This window comes from Epinephelus fuscoguttatus, linkage group LG9 (genome assembly GCF_011397635.1).
Source record: "Epinephelus fuscoguttatus linkage group LG9, E.fuscoguttatus.final_Chr_v1".
In the NCBI taxonomy this organism is placed as follows: Eukaryota; Metazoa; Chordata; class Actinopteri; order Perciformes; family Serranidae; genus Epinephelus; species Epinephelus fuscoguttatus.
In genome coordinates, this window is record NC_064760.1 from 28352372 (window position 1) to 28374763 (window position 22392).

General features: G+C 42.5%; 1 protein-coding gene across 2 annotated transcripts in view; it reads right to left on the bottom strand.

The window, feature by feature from the left end:
* Positions 1–22392, bottom strand: part of nlgn3a (neuroligin 3a) — a 152133-nt gene that overhangs the window by 76150 nt on the left and 53591 nt on the right. For both annotated transcript variants that reach the window (XM_049586098.1, XM_049586097.1), the window contains one exon: positions 19273–19422. In XM_049586098.1, coding sequence (XP_049442055.1) covers positions 19273–19422 — 150 coding nt within the window. The remainder of the gene's footprint in view (positions 1–19272; positions 19423–22392) is intronic.

The window sequence follows — 22392 nt, forward strand, 5'->3', positions numbered from 1 at the left end:
GCACTTGCACACACACATGCACACACTGAAACCATGTGCATACAGAAAGCTTCATTAGATGAACCTGATTTCTGTTGCATGCTTTGATGGCATCTTAATTTGTTTCTTTATTTTTTCCCAGGTTATCTACAGTCATGTCAGACTTACTCTGTAAATACGTAATTTTCAAATAAATTGTTAGATTGTCAACCATCTCCACTTCGTCCTTCCTCTGTAAGCTGCTTTTTCACGATGTAAGTTTATTTCCCCCTTCAGGCTGCTGTTTATACATAACTTTCTTTTGTTGTTGTTGTTTGCTTTTATTAGAATCAAAACAAATCAATCCTCAGCAATACGCTGATGAGACATTTTGAATTCTGGTCATGAAGCACCACAGGCAGGTCACTCCGTTAGAATGAGATTCAGGTTCTCAGGAAATTCTACCTGTGCTGGAAAATGGACAGTAGTGCAATGTTTTTTACATAAATCTTTTTTTCAAATCCTTTGAGATTAACTAAATTACAGTCTGGCTTTCATGTATGATTATTTCACATTTAAAACTGTATATTTCAAACACTGAAATACTTGAAGGACGGTCATGACCGCTGTCCAAGGTGCTGAATCTGAGGCTGACCTGAGTGTTGATCGACACTTGCTCTGATGGGCAGGGTACCCACTGGCTGAGACTGATGAGTGATGGTTTGCTTTGACTGATCAGACTCATTATTTGCTTAACCTACCAGGCTCATTATATTTACCTTGCTGTTCCAGATCCTAGTCGCTGAGTCTTGGAGACGCCAACGCCAAGCTCTCTCCAGTCAGTAGGTAAGTTTTGCCTCATTAAAAGTGTTATTTTTTTCAGTAATTTCACTGCCTTTTGTCTGTGGCCACTTCAGATAATTCAGCCTGCCCATTCTGGCAGCAGATTTTCTTGTTTTTGTTTTCTTGAACAAAGAAAGGAAACATTAAGTTTGTTTGAAGTCAGGAATTATGCATGTGGTGTGTTCTCTGCATTCAGGTCCAGCTGGGAAAGACTGCACTAAAAACATACAGCATGCTATTGTTAAACTGACATTATGTAAATGTATGACTTGTACAAACAAAATGAATCTGACATTTAAAACCTCACTGATGTGGCAGGAGCTTTATTTACATGGTTATTTATAAAGTGGGAAAAAAAAGTGAGAAAAAAGGAAGAATAGTATGAAAACTTACTGTATTTTACGTGGTCGTTCTGAAGATGTGTTGTGTCACTGTTCATAATATGTTTGTTTTCTTTGGTCTTACTTTAAGGGCCCTGACACACCAAGAGGACAGTCAGCTGTAGGTCAATGGTGGGCCGTCAGTGAGCATCTGTCGCCCTTGATTTTGTGGTGTGTCCTGCACAGGTGGCATTAGTTGGCCCTTGTCGCCTATTTTTTTAGCAGATTCAGCGAGTTAAATTGGTGTTGGAGATGGCAGAACCCAAATGTAAATGAAATTACACTGATTGTTCAGCTTAGTTCTCAAGAAGAGAAGAAAGTGAGGAACGTAAACAATCAACTAAAGTTACGAACGTTTGAGACTGACATATGATATAAGGAAAGATTATTCTTCCAGCCACTGAGCTCCTTAGCAGAAACAGTTTGGAATTGTTTGTGTTATAGCTCACTAGCACACTGTAAATATCCTTTGTTCTCTCAACATCAGATTGTGTTGTCAGTGTGCTAACTGGCTATCTTGAATCCATCCTGACCGTCTTCTGGTTTCTCTTTTTGAATGATGAATGCAGACTACTGCCGCCTGCTGGTATGGAGTTATCTTCTCTCATACATGTGCAGAACATGTGCTAGTTGGTTGCTAGATGTTGTCTTTGTGGTGTGTTTAAGTTAAAGATTTTGGCCAACACACAGGCAACATGAGGCAATGCAGCAGCTGGCCTTCGTCGCCACTTTACACATTAGCCCTTGACTGCAGGCTGATTTCTAATACAGCCAGTCCTAACCTTAAAAAAAGAAGAAGAAAAAAAAATCTAGTAATTCTTATCAAAATTTTCAAAATAACATGGTCTCTTTTAACCAATTTTACTATCTTTCCTCAAAATTAACCAGTAGTTTAAGCTGCCCAAAGATAACCATGCCTTGGCCATAACGTATCAGCCATAACCACAATCTGGTAGTTTCCGCAAACCTTAGCTTAACAGTTTAGGGGGCTTTGTCCTGCCAATAGAGGACCCAGGGGTGTCATTTACAAAATAAGAAGTAGGATCCATACTATAAATGTCATGTGCGCCAAAAAATATTCTACAATTTCTACAGTCAGGCTTCCACTGTCTGCAACACAAATTTCCCGTCTCCTAAATGTTGGTAACCATGGGTCAAATTTTCACCCATCAAGTCTGTTTTTATAGATCACAACTTTTGCATGGCAACTGGTGTACGCCTCTTTCAGGCCTTGTTTTCTGCGTACACAATGTTTATAAATGAGACCCCTGGTCATTAAAATGCTCATATATCACCTGGTGAGTTCAGGTATGTTAGGATGTGACCTCACTATGGTCATCAGGTGTTTGGCCCGGAAGGGCAAATGGTTTTTGACCGCAATGGCGCGGACCGCTACAGTTTTGCTTGTGTGTTTTGTACTGAGCGTCAAATGTGGATGTAACAGATGGACTTTGCCATGCACACGTGGAATAAATGTTACTGTGATGCAATGCAAGAAGCTTCATGGACTCTGATTCAACATTTGGATAATGAAGGTAGCGTAGCATGTCCAGCAACAGGCGCGTCAACCCTGGTCAAATACCTCAGTAGCTAGTAATAGACTTAGCTCCTTTAACAGCTCATATGGGCCATTTTTGAACTGACAAACTATCTGTTTTGTTATTCAGGTACAAGGATTTATCATGAAGCCAGACTCTGTGTTTCCATCTACATTTCCACAAAACAAAACAACTAATCAGGCCCATATAATGATGCCTACAGTCAGACATGCACAGAGTAAAGACCCCCCCCCCCCCACCTGAAATGACTGTGAAAGTTATATAAGCAGAAGGCAGTCAGGCAAAGGCAGTGCCCGCAAAATTCCTTGTACACTGGCTTACTAAAACAAAGCCCTTCCAGTGTGTTCTAATTCTCTACATTTCCCTCCAGAGTATCTCCCCGCTGTTCGTGGGGTTGAAAAGAATGGACGGGCAAAGTAGATGGTGGAAAATCCCACTTGGATCAATTTTATACCAATCAAGGCTCCTAAATAGTGAGGGAGATGAAGTTGGACTAAGTTGGACTGCAGCCACGGCTCCGTTCTCTACAGAATGTAAGGATATATTGCACCTCTGTTTCACACTGCAGAGAAAACGATTGTATTTTCTTGACAGCATTTGAGCGGGAATGCCCTCCCACATGTTTGATGGACCTCCTTGGGGTTATGACACATTCAAGACATCATATAGCCCCATAAAATTAACTCTCTTAGGAGAAGGATGGTACTAGCCTGATGTGTAATATAACCTGCCGTGGATATATATTGCCACCTATTTGCTTACTATGGTCCTTCTGTGGATACTTTGTTTTACGTCTAAGTACTACAGTGGATATCGCGCTCTGTATTCCGCTACATTAGCAGCCCCTTCATCATCTGGCATCTTTTACAAAGCTCCAAGCAGTCACGATTCTCCCTAAATGGGCATACTTCTCACCTCTGTCCTATTCTAATAATACCAAACTCCTACTCGAGAGGTGTGATTAAAAGCATTGTGATCAGACCTTGTTCACACGCTGTCCCTCCCGACCTTCCTCCTTCTGATTGGTGCAGTTCCACCCACTGTATAAGTGCACCACACGCTGTTATTTTTGCTCCCCCTCCCCAGCTGTGCTGCCCACTTTAATCCATTATCCCAAAATGTCCACCTACCTTTGCTTAGCAATCTCCTTCACTACCACCTCAAGTGGCACTCTTTACCAGCCACGCCCCCCGGGGTCGTCACTAATCCAACCTTGTTCTCATCTCCAGTTCTTCCCCTCCTACTTTCACCTTGTCAATTCAACACCCTGCTCCTCACCCTCTTCAGACTCCTGCCTCCCGCCTCTGTTAGCCCCTCTGCAGCGGTGCTTTGTGGTGGCAGCTGTGGAGAGTGCCTCCCACACATGCGAGGACTGCTGACCTTGGCGGTTAGGCTTGGCCGCTGCTATGATTAATGCCTCTACAAGACAAGAAGCAAGTACCTCTACCTGCCTGGCCAATATATATCTTCTTACACACATCATTCCTGTCTCAGGACACACCTGATGATGGACAAATCTTAACCTCCGTCTTTCCTCTTGCTGTACCTGCTCTCTAATCCTCCCCCTTTCCTACCGCTCACAACGCTGCTTCCAAGGAGTAAGAAACTGAAAAGGAGGGAGTTTTAGATTCACACACTTTTTTTTTCTTCATCTCTGAATGATCAAACATGCCGCACTGGGCTCATCTGGAAGGTGTACATGCTGGCTTCCGTTCGATAAGGCTGTTACCTGTACGCATTTTGCCCTGAGGAAGAAGAAGCGCTTGTGTTTTTTTTTGGTTGTGAAGTTAAAAATCCCTCAAGGACAAATGCACTAAGAAGAAAAGCAGTGCTGCCATTAGGAGCCCCACACTCCCTCCTAGAGCAGAGTATAAAGCAAAACAAAGCATTCAAGCAATGAATCACCACAGATAGATCTTTCAGGCGCCATAAACAAGAAGCCCAATACGAGTTGGGAATAGACTAAAGTTATAAAAGTCTCAGAAATACAAATATTCACCTTTGGGTATACAATATATCTTGCTTGTGCCATCTTCTGACAGAGTGATATTTGCTCAAAGACTTCATACAATGATATGTACTGTTTTCATTTAATTGATTTTCAGTCCTGGAGTCAATATCTCAGTGGAGAAACAAAACAGTAATTTGCAGTTCCCATTACCCAGACTGCAGTGGGGGTTTTTTTCTGTGGCATTTTGTGCCCCTCGATGTACTTCAGTTTGGTAATGCCAATGATTTTGCATTATTTAGTGCTGCAATCTGATACTGTTTTATTAAGAGTCCAGAACTTTTCAGACATGTTCAGTAATCTCAGCTCAGTATTTATGGAGTTAAGCATGACCCCGGGGAGCAGGATAATACATCAATTATTACAGCTTCACATTCCACAGTCGTGATGTTATATGGCTGATATGTTATGCGATGACACATTAAAGGTTGAGGGGACCTTCAATTTATATCCTTGAGAAACCAAGGTCATCCCGCAATCTCTGGGCAATAAAACAGTCCAAACACGACTAAGTATGGCAGGTCACACAAAAGCCCCTGTTGGTGTGAATATATTTTGGAATTTACTGGTGTGGCTATTAAAAGGGCATCTGGCTCTGAAAGCAAAGGCGAAGGCCAGCCAGGGATTCACACAAAACTCTGAAATGTCTATTTGTGAGAGCTAATAGCCTCTGCCACAAGAAACCAAAGGTGAAAGAATAGCTTAATCACTGCATTGGCAACACCTGCCACTGTGCATGCATCGCATTATGAATTGCCTGTTGGGTACTTTATTTGAGTCTAACACTCAAATACACTCAATTTAAGGACCACTTGAAAATATGAAAAAAGTTTTTGGCAGCGAGTGGCATACCTAGAAATTGCAGCTCAACCCCCTGATTCAGTTCTAGGTCAGATTGTGCTGAGGTGGGAATGGAAATGCCATCTCTTGTTGCTCTACAATGCCATGTCAGTGCCAGCGAGATAGCAGCTCAGTAAATATTAGTCTTCTGTCTTTGAGGAGCCACTCAAATCTCCATCTGCAAAACCCTAATTTTTCTGCGTGCCACTAGACCGAGTAAGAATAATGTTTACTAATGATTAGGATGCAAATGAAAGCTTCACAAGAAGCACATCTTCCATCACTAACGGTAAAGGTCAAACATCCATCAATAAAGCATCTCAACCACAAACACTGACACAAGGTTGACATTTTCCTTCAGTGAACCGCCGCTCCATCTGTGCACTTCATTTTGCCATCTTTGGGTGAAGTGTTCCATTTTTACACGAGACGCTGCAGAGGACCCCTTGACCAGATGAAAGCAATTGTCGGGTTTGCTCTTTGATGTCTTTGTAATGCATATTTACTGTTTTGGTGGAAGTACTGCGATCATCTTAACGTGTTTTCATCTCAGGGCAGTGCTACAGCAAAGCTTGTTTTGCATAGTGAAAGTCACTACTGTACCGTAGAAATTGATTTCTTAATGTCACAGTTTTCTGAAATGTCATGCTTATGAAATATAATGAGCTTTGTTCCTGTTTCCATTTGTTGTAAGATGAAAAAGAAGGACAAATTCTCATTAAAAATACATCAGCAATCTGAGTTCGAGTCACAACAGTGAGGGGGGAATTTGTTGTTCATTCAGTGTAGAACATCTTTACACAACGCTGCGATGATGACTCCGAGCAGGTGGTTAGACTTAAAGAAACAGTGCCTCCAAACATGTTGAAGGTATTTCAGACACCAGCCGCTCAACATAGCACGACTGTGTACGCTTCATAGCAAGGGAAAACTGAAAGATAATTAAGCATTGTTGGTTGGGCCTTTCAAAGCTGGAATTGAGTCAGCATCCATAAAATCAGCCTGGAAACTTGTTTCTGAATGATCAAAGGTGAAAAAAAAAATAAGTTAAGTAAAAGACTGCTTTCATTCAGCTGCCTCATTGTGTCCATATTTCACTTTCTACTTTAGCAACTGTGATTTTTAAGCGGATGCAATGAGACTAAATGAAAAGAAATGAATTCTCCACAGCCGTGAGCTAAAACGATCAGGCGGTAATTGTTTTTGGGAAAACAAACGCACAATATCCTGATAGGCAGATCATTGTGTTTTCTAACAATATCTTAAATGCCAGAAATGACAGTGTCTTGTGTCACTTTTTTTTTTTTTTTTGCTGTCAGTGCTAACGGCAAAGATATTGCATTTCCTGTGTCTGCCTCACATACATGTCACCGCAGGTTTTTGCCAGTTGGTTGCTTTTAATGTGAGCTTGTGGTTGTAGTAAATGCAGTAGTAAATGGTTTGCATTAGCAGTAACTTAAAACACCTCTGATCATAGGTGTAGACTTTGGGGTGGGTGCAGGAGGCATGCCCCCCTCAATATTTTAAACATGTGCATTTGTCCACCCCACTAAAAACATGTGAGTAACCAAGGCCTTTTATATGGAAGGGCCACTGGGACACCACTCACAAATGCAACACTATGCCTCCAGTACAGGAGGTGCTGCTGCAGGACAAGTCCTAGGGAGGGACTGACAGCAGAAGACAGCCACAAATAAGTAAGAGAATAAGATCATAGAGTCATGTGCATGTTTTAGCATGTCCAAGCAGCCCATAGGCTACAATCGACTCCAGTTATTTGGAGCTGTAAAAAGTCCGGACTGCAATTTTGCATCCTTTCTCTGACTGCTAGGTCTGTGTCAGTGTCTCTGTGTCCCCCAGAAACATGATGCTAGGTTACGTGTCTGTCTGACGGCATTAATAATTGAATGCACAGCAGACTATTGGACAGATAGATTTCTTTTCTTGAAGTATTATGACTTTATTGACAACATCTCAGAGGACACACGTGGGATATGTTTTGAATGTGCAGAGTTGAGCAGAAGTCCTGCTGAAACCCATACCAGCTATTTAAGTCCAGAGGCCGGTTGCACAAAATATCTTGAGTTAAGATTTTCCTTAAAGCCTTAAAGTGAAGGCTTCCTCTGAATAAATTCAGTTCAGTTAATCCTTAAGGTTTCTTTAAAATGTCCACTTTAGTATTTATGGTTTTCTCCTTGTCTCGGTCTTAGACTTAAGGAATCCCTAGACTGTTGCACAAAAGATCTTAGCAACCAAAACAAGGCAAACCCATAAAAATAAAAATAACACACCCCTAGAAGAGTGTTCTGCGTCTAGGAGAGCCCTGTGGATATGCTTTTGATTTTACACTATAGATTTGACTGAATTAATTTTCACTGCAATTTCCTCCTACAATCGTTTTCTGGTATTTGGGGATCAAATTTACTTTGTAGTATGTGCTTTCTATGATTGCATTAGTCCTGAAGTATTGTCTTTTTTTCCTCCTCGGACCAGTATGCTTTTCTTGTCTTCTTTTCTTCTGCCATTTTTTTCACTATCTCACAATAAGCCAATTATGTGAGATGAAAACAGGCATCACAAGCATGAGCCCGAGCAAACAAACAATCTCCGTGGACATTTTTACTGCTGTAAAATCTCTTTCAACGCAGTAAATGAGTTATCGTTTTTCTTTAACTAAGGAAACCTATTAAGGGGATTCTGTGCAACTGTGTAAGTCTCTCAGCTAGAAGGAAATTAAGCCTTGAGTGTTACACTTCAGGAGAAAACCTAAGGTGTTTTGTGCAACCAGTCCTTGGAGTTTATAAAATTAATCAAAATAAATTAATTTATTATTTATGTGAATAAGTGCCAGTGTGCCACATGCAGATAAAAAAGAGGAGGGAAGAGTGGGGCCCAATCCCAAACCCCCCCTTGCCCACTACCCCTTGGCCCTCAAAATGAAGCAACAAGGGGTAGGGGTTGAAATCTTTCCCTAGGAATTGGGACACCACTCACTACGTCACCGCGTCGGTTACGTTCACGCATACGTAACTATTTTAAACAGGAAGCGGTGAGCCATCTACATTTACAACTGGCATCTACAATGGAGTCCCATTCATCCTACCGATCACGTTTGCTGCATTCATCATGCTTCGTTTGATGAACGACAGACGACAGGGGACTTCTTCTAGCTAGCTAGCTAACCAGCTAACATTACGAGGCAGCATAGTCATACTATCATAATGTGAAAAGTCCGACAATTTTGCACAACAGGACAGATGACAGACGCCAGATAGTGCGACCTAGCTAGCTAGCTAACAAGCAACCTGACGACGGTAACGTTAGCTATGTATGAACTTTTTTCCCCGTCTCTTGCTCGGTGGTAGCCATGGTGACGTCTACCCCTCGCTGGCAAGTCAGCATCTGAAATCCCTCTCTCCGAAGGGCTAGTTTCATACCCACTACCCCTCGTTATGCCCCCTACCCCTACACACAAAAAGGAATTGGGACATCCCTACCCCTCGCGGGAATGCGCATATCTAGGGGAAGGGCCAAGAGGTAGGGCTAAGGGGGGTATTGGGACAGGCCCTAAATCATGCCTACATGTGTGCTGACTCAACAGGGATAACATTAAATGAGAAAAATTGTACACATATGTACACACAAGAACACATATTTGAAAGCCTTTCTGCATTATATTTCATTTTATTTTTATATTTTGTCACCTGCCGCCTGAATTTTGTGTATTTCTCTACATAAATCAGGATATTACCTCAATAAATTGATACAGAAAAATTCATGAGAATGCAGGGAATTAAGTGTTTGATGCCCAAAATGTAATGCAGTGCAACCCCCAGACCCAATGCTTAATGTGTCCCACCAATGATGAAATAAAAACCTATGCCCTTGCCTCTGATGCAAGAAAAGGATTACTTGCATGCATGCATCTTTTCCTATGAAACATGGATAGGTCATCTGAGTGGCGGACCCTGCCACTAACAATTAAAACCACAATATAGTGAGGTAATTATGGAATGTAAATACACTGAATGTCAATTGCTGTAAAAACACCAGCCATAAGTGGTGTCAAAAACAGGGTTTGACTTACTGAAAATAGTGGATTACAACTTTAACTGTCTTACAGCCTGTTTAGATGAGAAGTGTCAGTCTATTTATATTGTTTCATGTGTGGGTTTACAAAGACTTGCATGAAGGCAACGCTGCGAGAAAACCCAGTTGGAGGTTCCAGATTTTGGACGTTCCCATCAGTGTGTGAAAACACAATTAGACTTGATTGGTTCCCCTCCCTCAACAACCGAGAAAATTCTTTCAATCAAGGAGGTCTCCAGCATATGAAAAGACACACTCTCTGGATGTGGTGCAGATTGCGCTGTGAGCCAATCAAAGCACTGCAACTGAGAACTTACTTACTTAGGATTTAATACAGGAATAATTATGATAAAGAGCTTTTTTCAGAAACAACATAATCAAAAACAATTTCATGACAAGTTAATAACACACAAGCTATAAATCTTTGAGCAGTGCCGTGTTTAACAATCATACATGAAGAAGATTCGAGGTCCTGCTGTTTAAGTGCTGTCTGATATTAATTGCTCCCTTATTTCTGGGGACCAAGTCCTCCTCAGCGTTGTTCCCCTTCAGTTTTAATCAATACTTTTCAAGAGTTTTAAGCAAGAGAGGAAGCATCTTCTTGGGGGACGCTGAAAAGCCAAGCACTGGGAAACAATAGGCCCCATCTCGGCCCTGTCTTGCAGAGCCAGACGTTTGTTGCAGTCTGTCTGGCAAGAGCGGCTTAAGAGTTAATTTCCTGGCAGTGATTTGTAGGAGAGCAGCATCAACAAGCTGCTGCAGACTGGAGCATGAAAACCATTACTTCAATCCCTCACTCCCTGACATTAATAGGATGAATAAATGTTTTTGTTCTCTGCTTAATTTGGATGAATTCATCCAAATGGCAATGAAAACAAGTAAATATCCATCTCAGCTCTCCTCCTGATAATAGAAGACAAAGAGAACTCACTCTGCCTTCGCTTTTTCTTCCACCTACTGTTTGAGAATTCCTCTGCTCGGCGCCAAGCTCATATATCAGATGATAACCGAAATGACTGAGACTGGGAACACTTACTGAGGGAAGGCTCTTTATTTTAAGTCGATTCACCCTCACCACACAGGAGGTTGTCATGCCGAATTTTATTCCCCAGTAACTCACAGAGCGATTTTTGTGATCCCAGACATCCGATGTGACAAATGAGACGCACCCAGACAGATTATATCCTGCATATGAACATGTAGTAAAACAGAAAAAAAAAGTAATTTCCATACCCATTTTATCAAAGCGGTGCAAGGATACAATAAAATCATGGAAGCAGGAGCAGAATATTTTGCATCAAAGAGGAATACATTTACGCCTGGACACCTCATGTTCTGGACTTAAAGGTTAAGCACAGGCATGTTGCTCTCATGTGACACAGTATTGATTTTTTCACAAAAGTGTGGACACAGAAATCTGAATTTTTCGCAATCAGATCTGGGCCGCTTTTATGTGTGGTCTTAAATCCAAAACATATCCGATCACTGGCCAAGCAGCCGCTGTGAATACTAACAGATTTGGGTTCATATGTGTTTTTCCCATACATACATGTTTTTTTAAACGTCATATTTCACTGCACAGATGCAAATCACTAACCACAGAGTGGTCCGTTGAAACTACAGATGGCTGCCATTGCCGTACCATTGCTCCTCTGCCAGACACTTAATGGCGGGGATAGCTTGCCTACATTTTGAGTCCTGCCTTTGACAGCCTTGTTGCAAGGTGCCGACAGAGATATCGGAAAAAAGGCCTGGGCATCCTAAAGTTTTGGTCCAACAGCTCATAATCCTGAAGTCTTACTAGTCTGGAAAATGTCCCATTGGGCCGAAGCCCATTTTACCACATCCTATTATGTTACAGACAAACATTTCTCCGAATATAGCCACACACTCTCCCAAGAAGCACATGGCTAATGATTATGCAGAATGACAAAGGCCTGATGATGTCATTCTGCATACTAATGAGCCATGTGGGCAGTCCCCTCCAAAACATATGACAAACTGTCATCTGACCACCACAGCAAATCCTACTATGTCATGATTTTTTCCCCGAAACGCCTGCCTTGTAAATGTGATGCTATTTGTTCTTTCAAGGTGCATGTGTGTGACTTTATTGCACATGAGGCGTTTCAGGGCAGAGATTCACTCACACTGATGTCAGATACGGGTCACTTCAAACATGAATGTGAACAGTCAAGGCAAAAAGATCAGATCTGGGAGAAAAAAAAAAAAATCAGAACTGAGCGATGAGCCCTGTAATCTGAACGTAGCTTAAGTGTAAAATCATCCAAGATGCAGTCGGGAGGGAACGGGTTGAGCTGCTAAAGTGCACAAATTATTCTTTATTTTTTACCAAACAGCTTCAGGTGCATTACCACCTCCTTCTGGAGTGAAGGAGAGCCAACCCTGATTTGCCTTATGCCCAGAAAAACGAAGGATTGCAGTCAGATTTGTGATCTGGCCAACCTAGATGCGTATACTGTATGTGGTTAAATGTGAATGAAAGTGTATTAAAAGACATCTGGCCTTAATCTGGATATAAGACACTTGAAATGAGGTGTGTAAATGGAGCCAGTGGTTTTAAACCTCAGACCAAGAAACATCCAGATGACATCCTATAGTATGACTACTTCACCAGCATCCAGCAGACTACAGTGTCTGGGGTCAGGAGACCATAAGCACACTGTGGCTGCTCAACTCTCAGCGGAGCTCAGCAGCATCTTCAGAAATTGAAAAACAACCACGCAAACTTTTGCTCTGCAATATTGTTCGTGCACAGACACACATTTCCTCCACTCCCCAAATCCCTGGCTGAATCACCAACAGTCACCATCTTTAGTTTGGGATGGGGACGTGAGAGAGAAAGGCAGAGTCACTTACCACACACAGAAAAACTCTGCCAACTGAACAAATCAATGCCACATCACCTGCGCTGCTGCTTCAGCACCGCTTTCACGTACGCTCATACAGTAGGCTGAGGTTATTTTGATTGGATCTAAAACCATTCTTTCGAAGGCCTGAATAACTTGGGTGGACTGAGGTGATGTAGCTGTGACGGCCGCACCATAAAATGGCTGCGATCAGAGAGATATGGGAGATAGACATCAAAGGTCACAAATAAACCCTGTCGAAGGTGAAAACTCTCCACAAGTACAGACCGCACTTGACCATTCTCCTTTTTAGAGCCAGGAAGAGCCTCACCTTGAGTTTTGGCAAGAGAGGCAGCCTTTGTTAATTTTTAATGCATTTGGAAACTAGTAATTAAGTCCCCCCCCCCCAATGGACTGGGAAATTGACATGCTCTGGAGAGCCAGTGAGTAATTATATTTGTAAAGAGCAGTGATACAAGATACTCCCCTCTGACTGGGACTCATTACACATCATTAGAGAGGCGCGGCAACTAGGCACACGCACGCGTACCACGTGCACAGACCACACACACACACACACACACAAATGCATGTGGGCAGACAAGTCACACACTTTGAGACACACACACACACAATGTCTCTTTCTCTCACACTCACACACACACACACACACTCACACACAGATCAATGAGCAGAAATCCAAACACTGTTTCTCTTTGGTAAACAAACTCTTCAGGTCCCCCTGACCCGAGCAGAGTGTGACAAGTCCCCACAGGACGGTCCGGACAGACTAAAAAACTCTATTCTCCACATCTCATCTGGTGATAATCATACTGTGGTGGGTCAATAACTAATTAAAGATTAAAAAATGAATTCTCATTCATCTAAACACTGAAAGGTTCAGATATGAAAGTTTCCAAATGGGGCCTCAGGAGAATTGTGGTCCACCCTTTGAAGCAATAATTACCATTACAGCAGCGTAGGGCTAAGAGCTGCAGGCGGATGATAGAACGGCACTGGAAACTTAGTGGACTCCTCTTTAATTGGAACAGGAGTGGCAGCGACTCGACACATCACAGTCTCCGGATAGAATTTGTACATCTCTCCTCCATGTTACCTCTTCCTTCAGTATTTCTCCTTTCTCTTTTCTCTCCTTTTTTTTTCTCTCTTTGAGTGTTTGTGTTTCACTGTGGAATCTGCAGCTGCCACACACACATTATAAAACCACACTGAAATATAGACTAAATCCACTGCGGCGGCCTGTCTTTTGGAAAACACCAAACAAATGCTGAATCTATATTTCATAACGCACCGAGCTCCGTCTTTCAATAACTTTGCCCCATTTGAGTGAAACGTTGAGAAGCCCTGTAAGGCTGGAATTAGTGTTGCTACAAAAAAAAAAAAAAATTGCGGAACGAAACACTAAATTAATGCAAAACATAAATAAAACATGCATCGCTGACATTTACCAAGCTTTCGCTGCTGTCCAATTTGTTGAAATTTGCTGGGTGAAAATGTTTGTTTTTGCTCCTCACATTAAACATGCTTTCAGCACAGATCTGTTAGTAAGGGCTGTTGTTGCCTAATAGTTGGGGCCTATTGTTTCTGTGAAATGAGTTACTGTTCAGATTGTTGTGTGTATTTCAAAGGTGTTTACTGCATTATTAATGCCATATTCAGATTGCCCAGGGACAGTGGGAGAGATATATTAGTGTCAGAAAGCGTAGTTTGTTGCCTTGTCTGCTTTCACTTTAAACTCATTATCTTGTCTAATTCTCTCTGCCTCCATTATTCCCTCATCCCTTTAAGCAGCCTAATTAAAAGAGCTTTCATTTTTTCATTAATATTTATTTATTTATTCTGAATTTCTACATGAAACTGCGTCACCCAGCGTGGAATCTAAATTACTGATCTTTTTTTTTTCATTACTAAGGGAGTCCTGCTGCACAGTAGTTGAAGAAGCCAGAGAAGAAGTAAAAACTGGAGTATTTGCTCTCATCTGGCTGTCAGATGACCTGATGTTACACTGCGAGTGTAAAGCTTTCAAATGTGTGTGCAGCGGCTCATGTACAGTGTCCAATACAAACAGCTAATCTACTCCACTTAATGCTGTCTAGACTAGATTAGCGCTGAAACTGTTAGCGACACCCATATTCAATAAAAAAACAAACTGCAAACAAAAATAAAATGAAGACATGTAATTATGATTTCTCATGTTGTGAGTATTGCAATTCACACTTTATGACTGAAAATCTTCAGACAGCTTAGTGTTAATTGGCCCATCATGGTCTGATTTCTCTCTGGCCCTGGTTTTATTTGGTTTATATGAGTGTGTCTGTAATAACAGTTTAAAGCCGTACCATGGGGAGATTATCAGACCATGCTACAGCGATGGACATTATCGCTCAACTACATGCATCACTTCTTCTCTGCTCATTTCTCAGAATGGCTGCTGGGGAGCTCACCAAGAGAGCTGCTTTGTGAACTGTACGTGTGTGTACGTCCGTGCATGTTTCCCGAGTGTGTGCACAGAACTGCATCTGTATGTGTGTGAGCGGGGATTGTTTTTGCTTGTGTCTCACTGCGCGTTTGTTTGTGCGAATACAAGCATGTGCATGAGCATGCACGTGCTCTGATTTCTCGTATGTGGCGTTGGAGGGTGTGTGTGCATGCATGTAGAATGACATTTAGCGAAATGTGGCAGCAAGAGAAGAAACATCTGACTCATAATTGAAGTGCCATGAAAGAAATATGATCATGAATCTGTATTAGGCTTACGTGCTCAGCTTTAAACCAGCGACGGCGGCGTCACGAGGCAGCACACTCAGCTCAGTACTCCGACTACCTTACCACCCTGAAGGCTGATTACAACGCTCAAAATGATACTCCACAAAAATGACAGAGGAAAACACAGCGCATTCAAGGCAAGCAATCCTGATGACAAAATCGATAGGCCGTAGCGCTCTCATCTCCATCAAAAAGAGAGTCACACGATGAATGTAGTTGTGCCTGTGTGAATCAACCACACCAGTCATCTCAATGTCCTAGAGGATAAAGCGGCACCCACTCCTCAGTCACCCTCCCACCCTCGACATGTGGAGCTCTCTGAGCAGCAAGGTGAGGCCGACTGCTCCTTCCTTCCTGCTCATATTCCCTATTTATCTTGTTGTCAACACATGTCATGAAAAGACCAACATCAACAATGAGCTGATTACACTACCAGGCATGTTTAGCCATATGCCTGATTTAGCTCAGCGGCGGCGGTCATCAACGTTTTTGCCTTTTGACATATTAAAGGACCTGTACACAGCATTCAGAGCATTTCAGTGATTAAGAAACTGAGCTGGGTTTGTCTGCACATGGCTGTCAACATGAAGGTCGCAGAGCTGGCAGCTAGTAGCTAATGGGGCTAACAGCGTGAGGAGTGCTAACAACAACAAGTCCTATCAGCTCTAATGGTGTTAACCAGGGGGGCAAGGGACCAGTGGCTGAGTGCGACACTTCTGCAACTATGTGGTCCTGCCACCGTAGGTCAGGACAGTGTTATCAGGAGTAACTGCCACATAAGTGCACTGCATAATGGCAGAGATGAGCCAGTGGGGCACACACAGGGGCTAACATGCACACACAGCCGGACCGTTAACCACAACAAAGAACAGAGATGCTCAGATTACAACACACAGAGGGAGTGTGACTTCATTCTCTGCTCAGGATGCCATTACTCCACTGTATCTTTACATAGCAAATAGTTGTTTGCTGCTATATTATTGCTCTGAACGTCACCTCCTTCAAAACAAAGCCATGTACACAGATTGCATATTTATTGCATTTTAGAGGCCTGAAAAGGCAAAACTATTCAATGTATGTCAAGCAAAAATAAAAGAGTGGAATAAATTGACCCAATTTCTCATGGAGCAAATATTTTCTCCTCTTCCTTCCTATCTTGTTAATCATCTTGTGATCAGGTCCCCGCCCCCCTGGTTTGAGGCCACTGATACAGCTTATTTGTGCATGCCAAAGACATTCAGTGCTTTTTTTTTTTTTTTTTTTTTTACATTTTTTTAAAGATTAAAAACCCATCACTGTTGCACTGGATGACATTACAATGACATCACAATGATTATGGGAGGCAGGTCTCACTTTGAAGTCAAAATCCAGCGCTTGGGCAGTGACTTGCAGCATCAGAAACCAACGAAAAAGGCATCCTTTAATGTCGGCATTATACGCAGTCGGTTGCCGTTATAGTTTAATGGTGTCTAGCGGCGTCAGGGGGAAACGTGGTGGGCCAAGGAGGAAAGTTAAGGCAACAAAAGCCTGACTAAGGTGGGCGTGAGGGGTGACGGATGAGCCCACCCCATAAGATTCCCAAGCCAAACTGTTCTTTCTTCCTAAACCTAACCACATGCTTTTGTTGCCTAAACCCAACCATGTGTTGTTAAAGGTAAAAACATCAATTTGCGGTGTTGTACCAACAGCATGCAAATGTTACATTTCCTGTGAAAAGAGAAGTGTATCTTGAAAGAAGACAATGCATGCAACAGGCAGAACTTGACACAGTGTCCCAGAACATCAACAGCCAACGCACCCAGGGTACCTTGCATGTCGTATGTGGACGTGGGAATTCCATGACCAAACGTCAATATGTGACGAGGTCAGAGTGAGAATGTGTTGACTATGGACACTGTAGTGTATCTGAGTTAATGCTGCATTCACCATCCTGCTGCTGTAAACACTCACTAACACAGCAGGTGAGTGTATCTATGTTACCTAGCTCAATATTTTGTTAACACACATTAACGCACTCAAATTGTGTTCGGGTCAAATTTACCTGTTTCAGGGTAAAATACTTCACAAATATTATCCAGTTAACCCTGACCTTTGGAGATGACAATAGTTGATTGTTGGAGCTCTCTGACTCACCCTGATCTAACCTGTGTGGAGAGGGAAGCAGTCTAAAATTTTTCAGAATGATCTTTCTCCTTTTTTTATCTTGTGTTTCTCTTTTTACTCTCTTTTAATTAGGTAATTAATTGGTTGACTAATTATTATTGTTTTAAATCTATGGCTGAAATGTGTTTGGGATTTTTCTCCATACAAAAAGAGTAACAATTATCTAGACTAAGACTTGTGCCTGGTGCGATCTCATGACTCTCAGAGTCATAATTATAGTCCCCTAACCTAACCCATGTCATATTAAGGGAATACAGAGCTGGTGAACATCTTTTTCAGGTTCCTATTATATGCTAAAAAGAGGTGGGGAACATGGGACCCTAGGAACCTATGAATGACCCCACAAAGCAGCAGTGAATACTAAAGTGATACCATGTAACTTTTGAAGACCGACAAAGAAATAGCACATTCATTCTCCTACATATGAAATATTTATAAGTAATAAAGCACACACTTTTTCAATTCACTCCACTCAAGGGTTTTGCTGCAAGAGTCTTACATGGTCTGGTGTTAGCAGTAGCGTACACTGGGTCATGCTAGCTATTGTTGGCAAACTTAAGACAGATACTGCCATGTAGGAAGCACAGTCAGTTCACTGCTACTCCTCTCCTCTCCTCTCTGCTGGTGTTACACCACATTTTGGCTTTTACTGCTGTTTAGCAAATATTCCATTTGATCTGCAGCTGAAAACTGTCCCCAACAAATGCAATATTTACCTGTCTTTGAGCAACATCTGCCAAATAGCGCCCATCTGTTTTAGGAAATTACTTGAACTCAGAGCTAAAAATGGAATTATGTATTTGCGACTTGTGAAGCTTTAATGATTTACATCCACAAGCTTGGTGAGGTGCAGACAGTAGGGAGAAGTCTGACAGTGCTGAGAGACAGATTTATGAATTATTGGTTTCAGTGTTTTCATGGGGTCTGCTGACCAAATGAGACATATAGAATAACGCTTTGCCGTATCCTTTATGTTAACAGCAGCCAACGATAGTCCAGACCTGGGGCAATATTCCCAACAAATGCAAACATCAGGGAAATTTTATTTTATATTCAAAGTGTTTGTAGTCAGTACACAACCACTCTAAATGTAAAAAAAAAAATGTGAGAGGAGGGAAATCAACTGTGTCAGAGAGATGGATGGAAAAGGTACAAAGCTTGGGTAGTGTGCTAACAAACTCCATTTTGTGTTGCTGCAGCTGTTTCCATGGAGCTCTCTCTCCCTCTCTTTCGCTCTCTCTCTCCTTCTCTGCCTCTCCACCCTCTCTCTCTCTTTTTCTCACACACACACACACACACACACACACACACACACACACACATGCGCGCACACACAAGTGTCTGAAAGAGGATTCAGCTGTGTGAGTCAATCTGCAACCAACTGCAACTCGGAGAGAGAACCCCTCGCTCTCTGGAACAGACTCCTCTCCTCTCCTCTATCTCTCCAGCATCACGCCCATCTCATCATTTTTTTTCAACCTCATTACAATAATTTCTTAATTTATTCTAAACCCCAGTCACAACAACAAACCCACATTCAGCACACTCAATTACTGTGATTTTGATACACGAGCACCACATCAACAAGAAGCACAGGAACCAGTCCATGTATTTACACTGCTGTGTTTTTTTTTTTTTCCCGCGGCCTTATTTGGAGTGTATGTGGCAATCAGCAGTGCTCATTACACCTAGCTGCCCTATTAAGATGGCCCAGAAAAATGTCCTTGAAGGAGGAGATGAAGTGAAGAAAAAAAAAGAAAGGGAAAGATGCTTACCGAGGACTCCGACGCGGTAGTTGAGAGTGATAACGATGACATTTCCGTAGCTGGCCAGGACGCTCCCATCGATCATGTTGCCCGTCCCCTCCATGTAGGATCCTCCGTGGATGTAGACCATCACAGGCTTGGCCCCAGTATCTCGTATGTCTGCAAGAGCGGCCATCATTAACACATTCACATTGTCGTCCGCCCACTCCAATCAAGGGTCAGCTCAGATTCAGATACAGCAGATACAGCGCATGGTGGCCACAAACATACAAGCTGACGGTCACCTCTCAGATACCAGCTGTAGGGATACAGTCTGCTGGCCTACTAATGGAAATGGAGGCAATATTCCTTCATATCTGCTCTATGAGAAACAAATTAATGTCCACTCATTACGTCTGAGTTCAACTCTATTATAGTAATTGGCCATCTCAGCTGAAAATATCACTCGTCATTTACCGTATAAAATATTTATCATATAAACCAACTATTAGGGTTGTATTTGTGTTGCCTTCCAGGAGGCAGACCCACTCTCCAATATAGACACGCAGGAAGCCATTAGGGAGAATAAAGAGAGAGGTACTCTGACACATCTCCCAACCAGGGAGAAGGCTAATCTGGCTTGACAGTGATAGGGAAAACGCACCGGCTAATTACACAATGCTACCGTGCGCCTCCTTTTTACACAGGCCTATCTCTGTGCAACAATTTATTTGCACGGTCCTTGCTTGGCATTGCAGGCAGTTAAATTTGTGCTTCAGTTTTGGTAAAATGTTGTTTATTCTATTCCCGAACCAGGGCTTGATACCCAGCTGGAGCGACACTCCAGCCAGATAAAGCACATCCAGAGGTAGAGGGAAGAAAAAAGCCTCTGTTTGAGGAATAGACTGAATTACTGGCTGGCTAGCTAGAGCTGGGAGACAAGACAAGAAACTCTCTCTCATTTTCACTCCTGCTCCCCCCGCGTTCTGTGTAGCTTCTCGCCTTCCCCTCCCTCACTTTGTATCGCTTTCACTCACAGACTCTCCCCTGTCTCTCCCTGTTTCTCTCCCGCCTTCCCTCCATCTCTGTCCAACTCCCTGCCCCCCCCCCCCCCAAAGCCCTGAGAGTGGTGAGAATGAGAGCGGGTGGGAGGGCAAAGAGTAAGGAAGACAGAGAGGCAGAGAGAAAGAGAGAGACACAAAGACAGACCGGAAGGAAGGAAGATAGAGAGGAAGAAAAAGAAAAGGAGAGAAAGGAATAAAGATATAAATAAGAAAGAGAAAAATGGAAGAAAAAAGAGAGCGCAAAGGGCTCAGATTTAAAAGGGTGGTATTGTATTCTGGTTGCTATGGTGACTGAGAGCCAAAATTCAAAATCCTCAAGAACAGCTAATCGCAGACCACATCCTGCACAGACCAATCTGCATCCATCTGCAGGCACTGCTCGTCGTTATGCACCCCATCACATTAGCATGCCTAACACCGAGGACAACTACTTAAATGCATTTTGTAAAGACACGGTTTTTCTGTAACCCCTATAGCAGAGCTCAGCCTTGATTCTCAGGGCTTCTTTTTTTTCTCTTCTCGGTATTCCCTTGGTTATTCATGGCCCCGTTACGTTTAAAAGCAAAGCAATAACTTGTATATGATGTGGCCTTATTTATGGCTTTCTCTATCTTGCTGGTATCTGAGAAGGCTTACACAGTGAAATGTGATTTATAGCTGACACTTCTCTATGCACACACTTATCTTAGACAAGAGGAGGAGGAGGGGATGCATGGGGTGAGGAAGCATGAAAGGTACAGTCAGAGAGGGGAAAGGGGGGGGGGGAGAAAGGGAGGAAAAACAGCATATCCTACACAAGCTACTCAAACAAATGGGCCACAGATACAAGGAGAATGGTATAGAGGGAGACGGAACAGGGGGCAGAAATAAGAAAAAGAGATTAGTCATGTCAATGTTATCAGTCACCTCTTTTGTTGATTCACATCGGGTCTCCATGACAACAGTTAAATCCCTTTGGGAGAGCGATACAAGACATTGAAGCTCCACTTGTTCTAATCTATTTATTGACTTGATCTGATGTGGGAGGCGTCACTGTGACATACAGTTCTCACTGACACAGATAATGTGTCAGAGGAAAATATACATGCAACAGATCCCAATTGGACTTAAAGTGAGAAATAATAATCCTTCTCTAGATACATCCACATGTGGGCTGCAGCACGGCATGACGTGGCGGTAATGAGGTGAGCAGCTCTTCTTAACCAATCAGATCAAAGCTCTATCGGTCGCTGCGGTCGGCCTAATTTGGTGTAACAGGTGACTAAGTGGCTACCTCGGAGAAAAAAAAAAAAAAAAAGCTGCCTCCTGATTCACTAACTTCTCAGAGGCAAAAAGAAAATTACATCAACACATATATTCACAGCATCAAAACGTAGCACAGAGCTCTGTGCTAGAAAAGAAACAGAGATAGGTTCATTAATGCAACAGACTGGTACATTTGCAATAACTTCACATGCACAACAAGTTGAACATAAAAAGAAAGACAAATAAACTCATGTTTTGGTGATGAACAAAGAAATCGGTGCGTGATGGAAATGTAGATGAAAGCTGATGTGCAATGAAGAGTGAGCTGAACAGAGAATAAATTATATCACACATCATTTTCTCACACATTTCTTTCAATCAGATCATGCAGCAACTACTATGAAGTAACATACACTCCCAGCACATATACAAACAGCAGATAATTATATCACAGTAGAGGAAATAAATTAACAATCGCCAGAAAATAAAAAGTTTTCCGCTCATTGCAGCAGCTTCAACAGAAGGGCTGGCGACAGTCACACCTGCAAATACATCATAGCGCATGAATTTTAGAAGGACCTGAGGAGCACAACCTTTCATAGGTGCATCACAGCGGCTCAGGACTGATTGGAGTGTCAGTGGGAGGCATAACTCAGGCCTGAGCTGAGCCTCTAAGTGTTGCTGCTGCAAGTGAAACCCACCAGGAGGGCCGGGAGCACTCGTTCCTTCCTCCTCTATCTTATTTTCTTTCCCTCACCTTTTTGTCCTTTGCTTCTCACTCCATTGAAAACAGTCAGTCATATATCTGACGCTAAGCGCCCCCAGAACCGGCCTTGACACT